The 18,015-nt window shown below is 32.6% G+C and overlaps 1 protein-coding gene across 1 annotated transcript in view; it reads right to left on the bottom strand.

Annotated features, from left to right (window-relative positions):
- Nucleotides 1-486: 486 nt before the first annotated feature.
- LOC139487569 (uncharacterized) overlaps nt 487-18,015 on the bottom strand; it is a 29,872-nt gene continuing 12,343 nt past the window's right edge. Inside the window, exons 3-4 of the mRNA XM_071272457.1 lie at nt 8,786-9,106; nt 487-1,329 (exon numbers count right to left, since the gene is read on the bottom strand). Coding sequence (XP_071128558.1) covers nt 721-1,329; nt 8,786-9,106 — 930 coding nt within the window. The 3' untranslated portion in view covers nt 487-720. The remainder of the gene's footprint in view (nt 1,330-8,785; nt 9,107-18,015) is intronic.

Here is an 18,015-nt window from a genome sequence, read left to right as displayed (position 1 = left end):
TGTCAAATATTGTTTTTAAATCATATGTTTTCTCGTTTTCAAAGAAAAGTGCGTAAGAATTCCATCTGAAAAACAGCTAACTTCAAGTTTGAAAGTTTTACTCGGGGATGGTATTATATTCATGTCTTCATCATTCCCATGATCAATGTTATTCTTTGTATTTCTCATTGGCATATTCCAGGCCTTTAGACATGTAGTTGTCCTGGTTGCTGTCTGCCATATTTGCTTGCAGTTTTAATTTTCGGCATTAAATTGTCTCTTATATTTGGATACCGGGACTTTTACACCTTGATTTACGGTATAATTTATTGAAGGCTGAATGGTGATATAAAGTGGCTTTCGTTTTCAGTACTACGGTTGTTTTCTTTTTATGTTCTCATGTGGTCATTGTCTTATTGGCAATCATACGACATTTTATTTGTCAAATGTTTACGTGTACATACAGTTTTTACAAAAAATACAGGAAAAAAGGAAAATAAGATATAGTGTGTTTCAACCAATACATATAAGCAAATTGAATTCAATAAAAAAAAAATAAGAAATACCTATTTCTTAATCAATGTAACGACCACATCAATATAGGCTGATAACGATTAGTTGCAGGTTAATTTTTAAACCAGTTTTCTAAGCTTACTCAAGAAACAAATTTAGCTGAAAACAAAATCGATTCAGATGGATTCAATGTTTCATGCCGAATTTAATTTAATCTTCATTTGTGTTTTATACACCTCTAGAAATTAATTGCTGTATAGTACGAATCAGACGTGGGTAGTTTTTCGCATTACCCGCCGAAAGTTGACCAGATTCAAATATTTCCCAATGGCCGTGGGTGTTCCTTGACATTGAACACATGATTACAGCTTGTGAGTTTCTTGCATGATGAAACGTTGTTTTGCAAAGATTCTTTCCCGGTTTTGAGGCATCATAAAATTTCAGACTTGGATTTGGATACTGAGCTATATTTGGAGAACTCCAAGCACTCAATACGAAAAACAGATGTGTGACATTTGATGGAATCTTTTGCAATGAAACTTTTATTGTATGATGGCCAATTCGACGCCGTGAGTCCATCACATCCCCCGAATGGCGTACTGCAATAGATTGTGTGTGCCTCCAATCAATAACACTTTGGTATACCGCGCCTTGAAAAAGAAGACATGACGCATCAAGAAAATCTACTTGTTTGCTTGGATATCCCCAATGCAGATCAAAAACTACATCATCAAAATGTTCTGGAATGCTGTATAAACAAATTACTACGCAGATAGTAGAATTAGGTTTAACACCATATTCTGAGAGAGTAGACATCACACCGTTTGTTCCATAAACCTGCAATGTTCAAGATATCACTTTTAAAACTGTATAGCATTGCACGACTTTGTATAAAGTCGCTTTTTAACAAATACAAATATATACATGTTTTAGTTCAGTTATTGCACAATAAACTTGTTTTTGCAATATACTTTTTTTGTTTTTTATATAAAACAGGGTGAGTAGGAAAAAAACATACAAAACACACAACCTAGTGGACTTATTTGTCTGAAATCCTCCAAACTGAAATATACATTGATAAGCACTCCAAGTGATTCTTTGTATGACGAACACTAATTAAGAAAAATAAGCACCTATTCCTTTTCCAATAAGAATTTTTGAAGCACACTGATATCTTGTACTTCTCTACACTCCAACATTTTATGAACACTTAAATATAAGAGGAGAATAACGACACAACAGAAGCACTTTAATGAATTTTGATCTATTCAGACACTTAACTATGATCTTAAAAAAAGAAAATTAAGCCATTCAGATGTAAGCATTGACATCGTAACGACATTTGATACACAAATTTAATAAAACTTTTAGATATTTCGATAACATATTAGCTTTCAATAATGACGACTTCAGTGTGTACTTTAAGAGATTTGTCCTGCTGAACTCATCTGATTTGCCCCCAAATAATACCAATTCAAATATAAGCTAGAAGTCAGAGTCAGCCTTTACCTGCCATTCTTATTAAATTGAATATCTTGATAAGGAGCTGCATAAACTATCAATAGTTTTATCTTATTTTGTCCCTAAAGCCTCGGTCTACCTTACCGGATATCACGAACGGACGTCTAACGGATGAAAATAAAAGTTGACCGTTGACAAAATTGTTATCCGTTGGTAGTCCGTTGATGTCCTGACCGAATACAATGGACGTGTAACGAGTGCATAACGGACACACACCGGATATGCAACGTACGAAAAACGGAAACGTACCGGACAGAACGGATATCGAACGTATATCCAACGGACGAGTACCGCATAAAACGGACACCTAACGGAAGCGTACCGGATAAAACGGATGAACAAGATATACGGAAAAATTAAAGGCGAAAATACTAATACATGTAAATTGCTTAAATATACAAAAATTTTGTGTGTAAATGTTGGTTTGTTCTTCAAAATGCCGCCATAGGGCAATGTCTGGCCTAAAAAAAGAGATGCTTGATTGTGAAGACGTGCCCTAACTCTAAGATCGATTATGAATAATAAGAATTCATGAACCTTAAGAAATCTGACAAACCAATAATTGGCAATTCTGACGCGAAATTTTCAATTGGCATTTATCCGTTTCAGATCCGTTTATCGTCCGTTTTATCCGTTATACGTCCGGTAGAAGTCCGTTTCTCATTCGTTCAACATCCGTTTTATCCGTTAAACGTCCGGTAGAAGTCCGTTGGTGAATTTATCTTCCAGACCTCCAACGGATGAATAACGGACACGTAACGGATTCTAAACGGAAACGAAACGGACGAGTACCGTACAAAACGGACGCCTAACGGACGTTCAACGGACATTTCATCCGTTAGACGTCCGTTCAAAGTTTTGAACATGCTCAAAAATTTCCAACGGACAGAACGGACGTCGACGGATAAAACGTATACTAAACGGACATGCAACGGATATGTACAGACGTCTAACAGATAAGAACGGACGCTTAACGGACATGAACGGATTGAAAAAAGGTATCCGTTAGGCATCCGTTCGAGCTATCCGTAAAGCCTCGGTCATACCTTACCGGATAGCATGAACGGACGCCTAACGGATGAAAATAAAAGTTGTCTGTTGACAAAATTGTTATCCGTTGGGAGTCCGTTGATGTACTGATCGAATAAAACGGACATGTAACGGATGCCTAACGGACACACATCGGATATGCAAAGTTCCAGAAACGGACTCGTACCGGACAGAACGGATGTCGAAAGTACAACCAACGGACGAGTAACGCATAAAATGGACACCTAACGGAAGCGTACCGGATAAAACGGATAAACAAGATATACGGAAAAATCAAAGGCGACAATTATAATACATGTAAATCGCATAAATATTCAAAATGTTTCTGTGTAACTGGTTTTGGTTTGTTCTTCAAAATTCCGCCAAAGGGCAGTGTCTGGCCTGAATGAGAACTGCTTGATTGTGAAGACGTGCCTATACTCTAAGATCGATTATGAATAACAAGAATTCATGAACCTTAAGAAATCTGACATACCAATAATTGGCATTTCTGACGCGAAATTTTCATTTGGCATTTATCCGTTTCGGATCCGTTCATCATCCGTTTTATTCGTTATACGTCCGGTAGAAGTCCGTTTCTCATCCGTTCAACATCCGTTTTGTCCGTTAAACGTCCGATAGAAGTCCGTTGGTGAATTTATCTTCCAGACCTCCAACGGATGTATAACGGACACGTAACAGATACAAAACGGAAACGAAACGGACGAGTTCCGTACAAAACAGATGGCTAACGGACGTTCAACGGACATTTTATCCGTTGGAAGTCCGTTCAAAGTTTTGAACATGCTCAAAATTTTCCAACGGACAGAACGGACGTCGACGGATAAAACGTACGCTTAACGGACATGCAACGGATATGAACGGACGTCTAACGGATAAGAACGCACGTCTAACGGACATGAACGGATTGAAAAAAAGTTATCCGTTAGGCGTCCGATCGAGCTATCCGGTAAGGTGTGACCGAGGCTTTAAGTAATGATCTTCTAACTTATAGTATAAATTTTAAATTCTTTAATTTTAATTCCACCTAAGTTACTCTTAGTATAAAGAACTAACTTTAAATAAAGCTTATACTAACAATGAACACTGCCATTGCATTGATCCTGCTACTAGTATCTATATCTTTAACGGGAAGATCTATACCAAATTTTACGATAAAAGAAATAATTGTTTATAATATTATCCATTTTTAGATGGTGACGTTCCCTGGTCACTATAGTGTTTATACATTCAAACTTGTTCAATTAGCTTGTGTATACGTATGTAACAACGTTTTGAAATTTGTTTTTTTACAAAATGCATGGAAAAATTGAAAGCCATTTTATTAAAATGGGTGCTAGCTACAAGGTATGTTTAAAAAAAATCTAAAATATGATATTTTGTTCAATCATTGATTTAAGTGAAATAGTGAAATGATATATATATTGCTTTAACAGCCAGTATTGTTCAATTTTTGATGATGAATAAGTGAATAATTCAAACTCATTAAATCTGTATTCATGTGAACTTCAATTTAACCTTTGACTAGAGATGAAATACCGTATGCATTGTGCGTGTTCAATGATTCAAAGGAAACAAATGTTAAAATTGAAAGTGAAACAAAGGTGAATCATTTGATTGACTTATTCGTCACACAAAATCATTTTATACTGGTAAACACGATGATTAACATATATTTCTAAACTATAATTCGAAATTAAACAGACAAAGTAAAATTATATTGCACGAGTCTGATATCTATTCATATTTATAGTTATGTTTATATCAGACAGACATACAGACAGACAGACAGACAGACAGAATATTTTATTATAGTGTCACATACCAATACAGAACAATATCATATACATCATAATATTAGTATAAAAATAAAAATAAAGATTTAAATCGAAGTTAAAATATCGGTATCCAGCCATGACTGATTTATGAGACTACTATTCCCCATGCTCAGTTAACAGATCGACTCCAGCATCTCATTAAACAAAGCTATCTTTATATAAATGGGAATCGTAGATACAAATTTCTTGTTTTGGGTTACAATAATTCATATTTTGTGAAGAACCACACTGAATCTACCAGAAATACACTGACAATGATACTATTAAAATGATGGACTTTTTGATTGACCATATATTTGTTGAGTTTGGAGGATTCATATTTCAACAGACAATCGGTATTCCAATGGGTACTAATTTTGCACCCCTACTAGCCGATTTGTTTTTGTACTTGTATGAAGCAGAATTCATTCAAACCCTTCTAAAAGACAATCAGAAGAAACACTGACAAAGCTAGATAATACAATTAGTTATCTAATTACTACTTACTACAACTAAATCTTAATATTTTATAATTTTCACTGTTATTAATATAAGTTAGATGAGTCATACAAATCTAGTCTTGAATTTCATCCAAATTCTTTCTTGTTTTCGGAACACGTTTTAGAAATTTAAATGTGACGTCACGTCACTTTGGGTGTTGCAATGACTATGGCTAACACGGCTGTGATTGTCATATATTCGTTTTTATTCTTTAGCTAGTCACCACTTCAGTTTAATCATGTATATCTATTATATAGTCATTTTTTAAATTTACTGTTTTCAAATCTATGTATCTATGTATTATTCTTGATAATAATGATGTTTTTGTTCCAGGCGGATAACCCTGGCCTCACAACTTTTTGGAACTTTTGGTCCTCGACGATCTTTAACTTTGAAGTTGTTATGGCTTTCAAACTGTTTTTCATCTGAGCATAGTTTCGTGTGGACGTAGCGAGCGTCTGGCGTATAAAAATATTTTTTAACCGGTTACCTTTTGATGGCTATTATTCGTTTGTTTCTCTATCCTGTATTTTTTCCCATTTATTTATTGTAGCCCTGTCGTGTAATGTTGTCATTTTAATGTTATGGTTAACACTGCCATTAAAGCGGGAAGTTTGGCATGCCACAAAACCAGGTACAACCCACAATTTTTCATAAAAATGCCCTGTACCAAGTCAGGAAAATGGCCATTGTTACATTATAGTTAGTTTCTGTGTGTTTTACATTTCGGTGTTGTGTCTCTATTGTGTTGTAGTTCTCTTATATTTGACACGTTTACCTCAGTTGTAGTTTGTAACCCGGATTTGGTTTTTCTCTATCGATTAATGACTTTTGAACAGCGGTATACTACTGTTGCCTTTATATACAGAACGACCTATAATATATCAATGGCCATGTTCTGACTTGATACATGACATTTTAAAGACAAAACGGTGGGTTGAACCTGGTTTTGTGGCTAGCCAAACCTCCTGCTTTTATAGCAATGTTAAATATAACATTAAAATGAATACATTAAATGGCCGGACATCAATACAAATAAATGGAAGAAAATATAGGACAGAGAAACACACTAATAATAGCTAACAAAGGGTACCAGGCTTATAATTTAATACGCCAGACACGTGTTTCGTCTACATAAGACTCATCTGTGACGCTCAGATTAAAAAAGTTTGAAAGCCAAAACAACTACAAGTAGTAGAATTTGCAAGTAGAAGAGCATTGAGGACTAAAAATTCCAAAAAGTTGTGTCAAATACGGCTAATAGTATCTGCCTGGGATAAGAATATCCTTAGTATTATAATAATTCATACTTTTGCAAACAGTAAATTTAAAAATAATACTATATAATAGATGTACATGATAACATCGAACTGGTGACTTACCACAGAATGAAAACGAATACGTAAAAAACCCAAACCAGCACACAAACAGCTAAGCCGAACAACATATTCTATGTTAGCCAAAGATATCGATGCGCAAAAGTGACGTCACATTAAAATTTCTAAAAAATTCCAAAAAACAGGATAGAGTTCAAGATTAGGTTTGTAATTCTGATATAACATGTATCAATTACAATTGAAATTACAATATTTATTTATATAAAATTGTGGTAGTAATAAGTTAATTAATTGTATAATTTAGCTATTTCCTCTCGCTTTATTTTTAATGGTTGTTTTAACTCTGTTATCACCCATGAATAATTTATATGCCTGTTGATTTTGAGTATTTATTGAAAAACTTCGTTATCTTATGTATAATGATAATTATGGTTCTTCTTTTAGCTAGTTCCCTTTATTCTATGTTTTACCGACGAAAACATGTCATCTAGAAATTTTATATGTTGTTGGGTTTTTTTATTTACGAAATACATTTTTTAATGTAACAAAGTTATCCTTTTATATATGTATTAAATAAACTCGTCATAAATATCAGGATTGAATTTTACATTTACACCAGACGCGCGTTTCGTTTACAAAAGACTCATCAGTGACGCTCGAATCAAAAAATGTTAAAAGGCCAAATAAAGTATTAAATGTGTTTGTTTTAAGGATAGTGTGTCACAAGTCGTTTAAGGCTGGCATCCTTTTACTGAATGTTAGGCTCTTATGACTTTATGTGTATATGTATACATATAAACGCCTAAAAAGTGTACATAACAACACCAATAACATGAAAAGGAACTATAAATGTAATTATTTATAAATATTTCGGATAACATGTATCCTTCATCGGTATATATGATTGTGATGTTGAATGAATCAATTGTCAGTCTACTTAGATTAAGCTGTTACAATCTTGACATTTATACAATAAAAAAGTCAAACCGAACATCAGGTAAGACGCCTGCACAATTCTAAAAATTTGTTTTAAACACGACATAGGTTATATGACTAATTACATCAGAGAGTTCAAATATATGCTTTAAATAAAAATAATAATGTGCGATATAAACTAGCACAATTCTAAAGCTTAAATGGTGTTTATTTGGAATTCTTATTGACGCAATCTTTCTTGTAACATCATAATTGGCGACACCGTTTAAGCTTTAGAATTGTGCTAGTTCATATCGCACATTATTATTTAAAACAGTTGTTCGACCTGTTAGTCAAATGCGTTTTGTTTAGATATACTTTTTCACTTTTTTGTTCTTTTGAAAAATGTTGTTTGTGCTGTATTTAGACCCTTCTACAACGAAATTTGTTTTATATGCACACGTATAAAAATTGCGGTTTTTATCCAACGCAATCATAGGTTTGAACGTAGTTTTCAATTTAGACTTGTTTATATATATATATATATATAAATATACTGTAATGGATGGTGACACTTTAATAAAATATATCTTATCTTATCTTGTCTGTATCAGTATTTCTTCTAAATCACACTGTAAACCAAATACATAGTTTGAATTTAGTTGACCCAAATAAACAAATCTTATAAATGAACTGGGTGGTTAATTATCTTTCCCCTAAAACACGAATGAACAGAAAAAATAAGATATACAGCTACAAACGATAAGACATTTGTAAACTCTTTCAAGCTTAAAATCAATATAAACAACTTTTAACGTATTTGGCAAAACCTCCGGTTTTTAATGCTCTTCGTATTTGAAAAGGCCTTTCGACTATTCGAGCTCCAGTGTAGAGGTGTAGACACGACTTTCATTCGGTATATATAAATATCATGAAAGAACACCTATTAAGATTGGATCGTGAAAGCTCTGGTATATAATTTGTACCCTTGTTTCCTTACTAGTTTTTCGGTTCCCTATTCGCGTTTAGTGACCTTTGAAATTTGTAGCTGTATACTGTTCTCGTCTTATTGCCCTTTTAGGTGTGGGTGGATGTTTTTTTCGTTCACAGGTAACCAAGATCTCCTTAGTTAGTATGTATATATTAACTTACACTCATCTCTTTTCCATCATAGAGTAGCTTTTGCCTGTCCTCTTTATGGTTCATTTTTTTATGTATCTCGCTTTTCAATTGGTCAATTGTCATCGACGGAAAGAATAATACTGTGGTGGACTCTCCAGTAAGACCGGTAATGTTGATATACTGATTACTGCCACCAATTTCAACCAGTGGTGTATATGCAGACTCGTATTCTTTGAACTGTTTCGATAGGATGGCTTTGAATAACAGCATCGTTTTAGATTGCTCCCCAATGACTAAATCACATCCAGGATGTGGACAACTTTCTTTTTCATCGACATGCTTTACTATACACTAAAATAAAAATAAAATGTTTAAAAGTTAAGCTTAACAAATACTCTTACATATAACACTGTAATATCATAAACACTCATGTCCGAATAAAACTCAAACAATAGCAAACAATACAATACAAACAATACTAAATTCATTTTTATAAATTTACCGATAATTTCTTGCCTAATTCTATTTAAATTGACATTCAATACAATTAGCAATTTATTGTCTTTTTTCAAATTAACCTAAAAGGATTTCGATATTATTATATTAATTAATATAAGACAAGTACTATATTAAAAAAGAAAATTAACTCATTCAGATGTGAGCATTGACATCATACGACATTTGATACATAAATTTAGATATTTCGATAATATATTGGCGTTCAATAATGACGACTTCAGTGTGTACATTTGTCTTGCTGAACTGACCTGATTTGACCAAAATAATACCAATGCAAATATAAGTTGAAAGTTCGAGTCAGTCTTTACTTGCCATTTTTATTAATTTGAATATCTCGATAAGGAGATGCATAAACTATCAATAGTTTTAGCTTATTTTGTACCTTAAGTAATGATCTTCTAACTTATAGTAGATAAACTCATCATAGATACTATCCATTTTAAATTCTATAATTTTAATTTCACATAAGTTTATCTTTATGTAAAGAACCAAATCTAAATAAAGCCTATGCTAACGATGAACACTGCCATTTTCTTTATCCTGATATCTATATCTTTACGGGAAATTTAATATCAAAATTTACGATAAATCGCTATTTTGTGCACTTTTCCTTTGAATTGTTTTGGTGATAATTTTTCATATCATGCTACTCGCTTGGGATGGAAAATTATTGCTAGAAACTAAGGAGGAACGTGGCATTGCTAATGAAATTGACATGGAATTGACAACGTCGTCATAGGTCATCTCAACTCGATTGCTTTCTCGCTTTCGCCTTCCCGGTTTAAGCGAGAAAACCAATCTCATTGAGAGGATCAACAATAATCTATAATAATTGTTTATTATCCATTTTTACCCCTTAGCTAGAGATTGATATCGCATACATTGTGCGTGTTTAGTTATTAAAAGAAAAGAATGTCAATTTTGAAAGTGAAAAAAGGTAAATCAGTAAACTGCCTGATTCGATCCACAAAATAAATCATTCTTAAACAGGTAAAAACGATGATTAACATATGATTTTAATCTATAATATGAAATTAAACTGACCTACAAAAATTCAAATGCACGAGTCGGATATCTATTTATAACTACATTTATGTTTATATCGCTTATATGGCAATCGGAGGTCAACTCGACAGTTAATTAAATGGCGTCTAGAATAAATTCACCCGAAACGAAGCTACGTATTTTAATAATTTGGATAAATGTTTTATATTGTTATAAATTAAATATGAAAATTTGAACAAGATCGGTGGGCATGCATTTGAAAGCTTGTTAAAGTTAAGAAATTCCACCCTTTTTACCTAAGCGTTCTGCATTAAAAAAAAATTAAACTACGTATTTTCCTCAGTAAAATCCTAGTTATTTTAAATAACGCCCACAAAACTTAAGTGGTATGCATAATTACATCCCAGCGCCTTTGTTCTACTAAGGGGTGTCTGGAACTCTGGCTCATTTAACCTTAGCTTAAGTGTATTTGTTTACATGCTACACTTTCTTTACTAACATTTTGATGGGAATGCATAATCCACAATAAAACTTAGAATTATTTATACGGAAAAAACTTCCTTCAAAATTGTTGTAGAAAAAAATCCAGTGTATATGCTGTGATTCGAACTCAAGACTTTTAGCATTTAAACTCACGTCTCAAACCCCTACTACAGGAAGACCGGATACAAACTCACTGTTAAATTATACTTAAACATTGTGTCCGAGGCTCATTAAGGGTATAAACTATGATAATAATTCTTTATTCCGTAAGCAAATATACAGCTCATAGGATCAAATACATACACAAATTATACAGCTTACATAAATACATACAGCATTAATATATAGCGGAGTTATGCATACAATTTACATTGGTAATAAAGGTACATAACAAAAATCAAGTGTTACGAATTTTCTCTGCCTCATACAGGTATTTACACAGATTATTTAATTCTTTAATATTTCTTACAGATAGTAATTGAACTAATTTGAAGGTAAATGGGTTTCTATAATAATATATCTTAATATATTTACTTCTGATATTTACATATTTATCACACTCTAATATAAAATGATATTTGTCTTCGATTACTTTCTTATTACACATATTACAAACACGCTCATTTCTGGATATATTAAAGTATCTTCCAGTTTCTACATTAAGTGAATGTGAATTGTTTTTATATTTAGTTACATATGACTGGTATAAACTGTTCAATGGTCGATTCAAATAAAATTGCAAAGTATGTCCATCATGTATATATTGATATAAATTACATTTTGAAGTATTTTCAAAAAATGACAAGGCTTCAGCTATATAATTATCAACAATTCTTTTTTTAAATTCATGCAAAAATAATTGACTATTTCCAACACTTTGTGCTAACCACATATCATTAAATCCTTACCTGTTTAGTATGTCTCTTATTTTACAACTCCAATTGAGTTTATCATTCGGTTTGGCAAAACTAGATTCGTACATATCTTCATAAATACTATTCAATATACAATTATTAGATTCTAATAACTTCAACCAGTAACGTACCATTCTTACATATCTATTTACATACAATGGTAAACGCCCAAGTTCCAAATACACCATATGGTTTACAGTCGTTTTTCTCACTTTCAAAATTCTTTTCAAATAATACAAATGAAGCGTTTCTATATCAGCTCCCTTACGGAAACCCCATATTTCACAACCATAATTCACAATACTTGTTACATATGTATCAAATAAGGATATCAAAGTCTAGGTGGTATAACAATCATCATAAATCTGACTCAATAAACAAAATGTAGCCTTTCTACCCTGTTCAGATTGCGTTTTCTGTGTTACAGTAAACGTATCGTTATAGTTTAATAACAAGCCAAGATATACAAACTGATCACACATTTCTATCATTTTACTATTCAAATACCATTTTTTGTTCTCTTTCAGTACACCTTTGTTACGAAATACAACTATTTCGGTTTTTCTTAAATTAAGGTCAAAACCATTCTTGTATGAACTATCATATACAGTAACTATCATTTTTTGTAATTCAGAAATACTTTCGCTGAAGAGAACTGTATCATCAGCATACATAAAAAGATAAAGATTTAAAAATTTTACTTCATAACATTTTTTGCCATAAAACATAATGTGACACACTGTCGAAAGCTTTGACAAAATCAATTAAACAACAATAGAGACGTTTTCCTTTACGTAAACTTTTTGATACAATAGAATGAAGGGCAAAAATCGCGTCGTGTGTACCATATCCAGGGACAGAAGTAAACAATTTCCCAACATGAGACACAAGCGAAAATCAACTTGACCTTTTTTAAATAGAGGAACTAAAACACTCTTGACCCATATTTCTTGAAACCAACCGGTAACAAGTATTACGTTAAAAAGTTTACATAACAGTGGCAGTAGGGCTAATTTACACTCCTTCAAAAGTTAATTTAATAGATTGTCATAGCCTGTTGCTTTTTCAGTTTTCAATTTTTTAACACAAACATCAATGTCTTGCTCCGTAAAAGGTCGGTCTAATTCTTCATAAATGACTTTATTGTTGACTTCTACTTCCGGTCCGTCTTCAATTTCTTCTTTAGAAACTAAAGTTTTTAAAATGCGTCACAAAATCGTTTAATTTTATGTTGCTTTGTATGGGCTTTTTTTGTTTCCTGAATTTTCGATAAAAGTACTTTGGATTCGTTTTTCTCATAGAACTCAACATGTTTCCTCTCTGTTTTTTATATCGTCTTTTAAACTATTCTCACTTCGTTTAAATCTTTGTTTAGCAAGATTTAAAATTAGTCTGTTTTCTTCACACTTATTTTGGTTAAATTGTTTCAACGTGCGTCTGTATTCTATACACAATTGTTTGCAGTCATCGTTTAGCCACAGTTTATCTTGCCTTGTATGTATAGGTTTATAAGTTCGCTTTGATCTATGCTGCTGATGGAGATTTATTTCCCCGAGGGTATCACAAGCCCAATGGTCAGCACTTTTTGTGCTGACATGAATTATCATTGATATTGTTTTATTTATAAACTGTTTACAAAAGTTTTAATTTTTTGGAAGTTATAAGGCTTTTCTACCTCAGGCATAGATTACCTTAGCTGTATTTGGCAATACTTTTAGGAATTCTGGATCTCAAAGTTTTCAACTGGCTTTTTTTTTATATTTGTTTTGGATTCGAGCGTCACTGATGAGTCTTTTGTAGACGAAACGAGTGTCTGGCGTATATACAAATTTAGTGCTGGTATCTATGATGAGTTTATTTACAATAATCACAATAAGTATATAACAATGTATAAGGAATATGTGACGTTATAAACTAAATCGTATGTAGCGTTTTTTTTTTATAGTAATCTAGAACAGCTGGGATGTAAAATAGTTATCCCAGTCGGACGTGGTGAGGGGGTGATTTTGAATTATTTACTTTTATCATTATTCTAAAGATGTAGGGCACATTTCCCCTAAATTGGTTTTATTTACAGGGAAAAAATCGAAAAAATTGTAAGACCTACCATATGACTGATTTCAGGTGGGTTTGACCTCCCTTTTGTCTTTAGTTGACAAATTTGACTTATGGCAGGGCCCCAATCCCTCATGAAGATTTTTGGATCCGCCACTGCTTACTGATAGATTTCGAAGCTTATATACGCTGTGCAGAAATATTAGGCATTTTAGTGAGACAATGTAAGAAATAAAGAGTATGTTTATAGATGTTACAGAATTTATATGGTCTCCATATGCAGATGACACATCGTTGATGTATCGCCGGAATCTCTTAATGCCTTTCTTCGTGTTATACAATAAATACTGACATCTCGTGTCTTAAGTTTTATATAGAAACTTTATGCAGAATATGTTATGGAAAGTTCACAATGTCGAAATTGAAATAATATTTGTCATTAAATTAAGGACCAAAATCTACCCTCATTTTCCATTTTGTAAATGCAGGCCAAATTTAACTGCAATACATATATGTGTATTTGTGAAGAAGTGAACAAGGCAATTTTATATCTATTTGTTACAAAGAACACAGTGTGGGAACGGCACGGTACGGTTTTATAATATTTTGGTCATTCGGAGCTCCGACATTCGAGAAATAACAAGTTGTTTGATGAAAATTTTGATGAACTCTAATGTTCCTATATGACGTTTCTGCTTCAAGTTTCGGTAGCTAAAACTTTCTTTATGTAATAAAATTGAGAAAGGAAATGGTGAATATGTCAAAGCGACAACCACCCGACCATAGAGCAAACAACAGCCGAAGGCAACCAATGGGTCTTCAATGTAGCGAGAATTCCCGCACCCGTAGGTGTCCTTCAGCTGGCCCCTAAAATATGCATAATAGTACAGTGATAATGGACGTCATACTAAACTCCGAATTATACACAAGAAACTAAAATTTAAAATCATACAAGACTAACAAAGGCCAGAGGCTCCTGACTTGGGACAGGCGCAAAATTGCGGCGGGGTTAAACATGTTTATGAGATCTCAACCCTCCCCCTATACCTCTAGCCAATGTAGAAAAGTAAAAGAATAACAATACGCACATTAAAATTCAGTTCAAGAGAAGTCCGAGTCTGATGTCAAAAGATGTAACAAAAGAAAATAAATAAAATGACAATAATACATAAATAACAACAGACTACTAGCAGTTAACTGACATGCCAGCTCCAGACCTCAATTAAACTGATTGAAAGATTATGTCTTCATCATATGAATATCAGGTACAATCCCTCCCGTTAGGGGTTTAGTATCATACTATCATAAAATATATGAGAAGAACATAACCCGTGTCATGCCAACAACTGTTTTTTTAGAAATAAATGTGTTTAGTTCCGATGCAAAGACCCTATCAGTGAATCAATGTTAAAGCCAAAATATGCAATCTTTAATGACCTGACAACAGTATCGTAACTATATCCCCTTTTAATAAGTCTATTTAAAGGTTTTGTTAGTTTCTGAGGAGAATACTGACATTTTTGTGCTTTATAAAGAATATTTCCATAAAATTTTGGATGTGAAATACCTGAACGTATAAGATGTCTGCATGTTGAGTTATATTTACGAATTATCTCCTTATACCGGTGATAAAATTTAGTAAATGTTTTGACCAGTTTGTGATATCGAAAACCCTGGTGTAATAATTTTTCAGTAATACATAAATTTCTCTCGCTAAAATCTAATACATTGTTACATACACGAGCGAATCGTACAAGTTGAGATATATAAACACCATAAGATGGTGACAAGGGAACGTCACCATCTAAAAATGGATAATTAACAATAGGAAATGAAAAATCATCTCTTTTATCATAAATTTTTGTATTAAGCTTCCCGTTTATGATATAGATATCAAGATCGAGGAAAGGGCAGTGGTCATTGTTATCATTAGCTTTATTTAAAGTAAGTTCTACAGGATAAATTTCTTTAGTATACATACTGAAGTCGTCATTATTTAGAGACAATATATCATCCAAATATCTAAAAGTATTGTTAAATGTAAATATGAACCAATCAAATAATAAAAAAGATATATGAACCAAACGTTTTCATTAGAATGGAGGGGCTGCAAGTAAATCGATCTAAACTGTCACACAACAATGATCAAAAATGTCAAATAAACATCGAAAAACCAGAGTTTTCACGTGTAACTTTTCTGATATATAGACTCATTTATCTGAAAGTTTCAAAGCCATTGTCCCAGTTGAAAATCAAATATATATTCATTTTCTTCATGTCAGATTTTTTTATTGAATTAAATGTACAATCACTTGGAGCTTTCATATACAATCGGTTGGCCAACTTTATCAAATACATTGCATATGCATTGCATTGGGTGTTCCTTGTCAGTCCTATAATATTCATCTATGATATTCGAAATGTCATAATCAATTGTTATGTAATTAGTTGCTATATTGTGATGTCCACACTTGAATAAATTTAGCGTCTTAGTTCTTCATAGCATCCCAAAATATTACAACACAGCTTGACCTCCAAAACAGTGTCTCAGATTTCAAAAAACATCAAAAGAATAGATTTTATACCCAATTAAATTTAGTGACCTCTTATGAAATGATTTTGCAAACTTCATTGAAGATTTATAAGAGAATGAAATACAATAGGAAAAATCTGAGACACAGTGTTGGAGGTCAAACTGTGTTGTGCAGGAATCTATAAAATGTATCGGGATGCTATGAATAACAAAGAAGCTAAATCCATTCAAGTATGGACATCACAATATAGCAACAAATTACATAACAATTAATTATGTAATAATTATGTCATAATGAAATTATCACAATATGAAAGATTAGTCATTTTTCCTTCTTTTTGGTACCTCATTTTTAAAATTTAAAGAAGGATAAGTGGAATTACATCAGTTTAAAGATGTCTGATTGGGGATGAAAAATCTTTGTATTGTGCTACCTTAATAAAGGAATTCGAATGTGGAATGGTGGAAGCTATTCATAGAACCAAGAAAAGACACATATACGTCAATGAACATGATATTAGAATAAGAAGATGTGGTATAACCGAAATTATATATCTGTTTATTACAAGCTTTAGCTACTGGTGGGAAAAGCTCCCGTAAAAATAAATTTTATCAAGGATCGAAAGGGACTTGTTATCTGAAAGACAGAAAAAACAACACAAAATCCTAAAACATAAATTTCTCATTAATAATAAGCGGTGTCACGCTCCAGCAACTTTTCAAAATTCTTCTTATAACGAACGAACAAAACAGCTTTATTTTAGTGAGAATAACATTTTATCAAACCACATTTATATCTTCAATATAAAAATAAGGCGATATGATATGATTATCAAAGTTAAAATGAAGTTGATTTAAGCAATTATACACGGTCTGACATGAAAATTATGACACAATAAATTTCGAAAACTGATGGCGTAGTTTATCATGAAACAATTTACGATAAACATATATGACCGAGATGAACCAACTTCAACCACTGAACTACGGGCTCTTGACTTGGAACAGGAACATAAAGACTGTGGCGGGGTTAAACATGTTTGTGTGTGCTCAGCCGGTCCACCCCAAATCTGAGACTCTTGTAACAGCACAGCACAAGACCAAACTATAAAAAATCAATTGAATGATTGTGTCATCATCTAATAGTATCATGGACGATATCAGACCTGGTGCATATCCAGCCTTTCTGAACTAGAGGCTCTAAAGAGCCTGTGTCGCTCACCTTGGTATATATGAATATTAAACAAAAGAAGCAGATAGATTCATGACAAAATTGTGTTTTGGTGATGGTGATGTGTTTGTACATCTTACTATACTGAACATTCTTGCTGCTTACAACTATCTCTATCTATAATGAACTTGGCCTAGTAGTTTCAGTGGAAAATGTTAGTAAAAATTTACAAATTTTATGAAAATTGTTAAAAATTGACTATAAAGGACAATAACTCCTTAGGGGGTCAATTGACCATTTCAGTCATGTTGACTTATTTGTAAATCTTACTTTTCTGAACATTATTGCTGTTTACAGGTTATCTCTATCTATAATAGTATTCAAGATAATAACCAAAAACAGCAAAATTTCCTTAAACTTACCAATTTAGGGGCAGCAACTAAACAACGGGTTGTCCGATTCATCTGAAAATTTAAGGGCAGATAGTTTATGACCTGATAACAATTTTACCACAGTCAGATTTGCTCTAAATGCTTTGGTTTTTGAGTTATAAGCCAAAAACTGCATTTTACCCCTATGT

The sequence above is a fragment of the Mytilus edulis genome, chromosome 9 (assembly GCF_963676685.1).
Source record: "Mytilus edulis chromosome 9, xbMytEdul2.2, whole genome shotgun sequence".
Lineage (NCBI taxonomy): Eukaryota > Metazoa > Mollusca > Bivalvia > Mytilida > Mytilidae > Mytilus > Mytilus edulis.
This window is presented reverse-complemented; position numbering and strand designations above follow the sequence as displayed.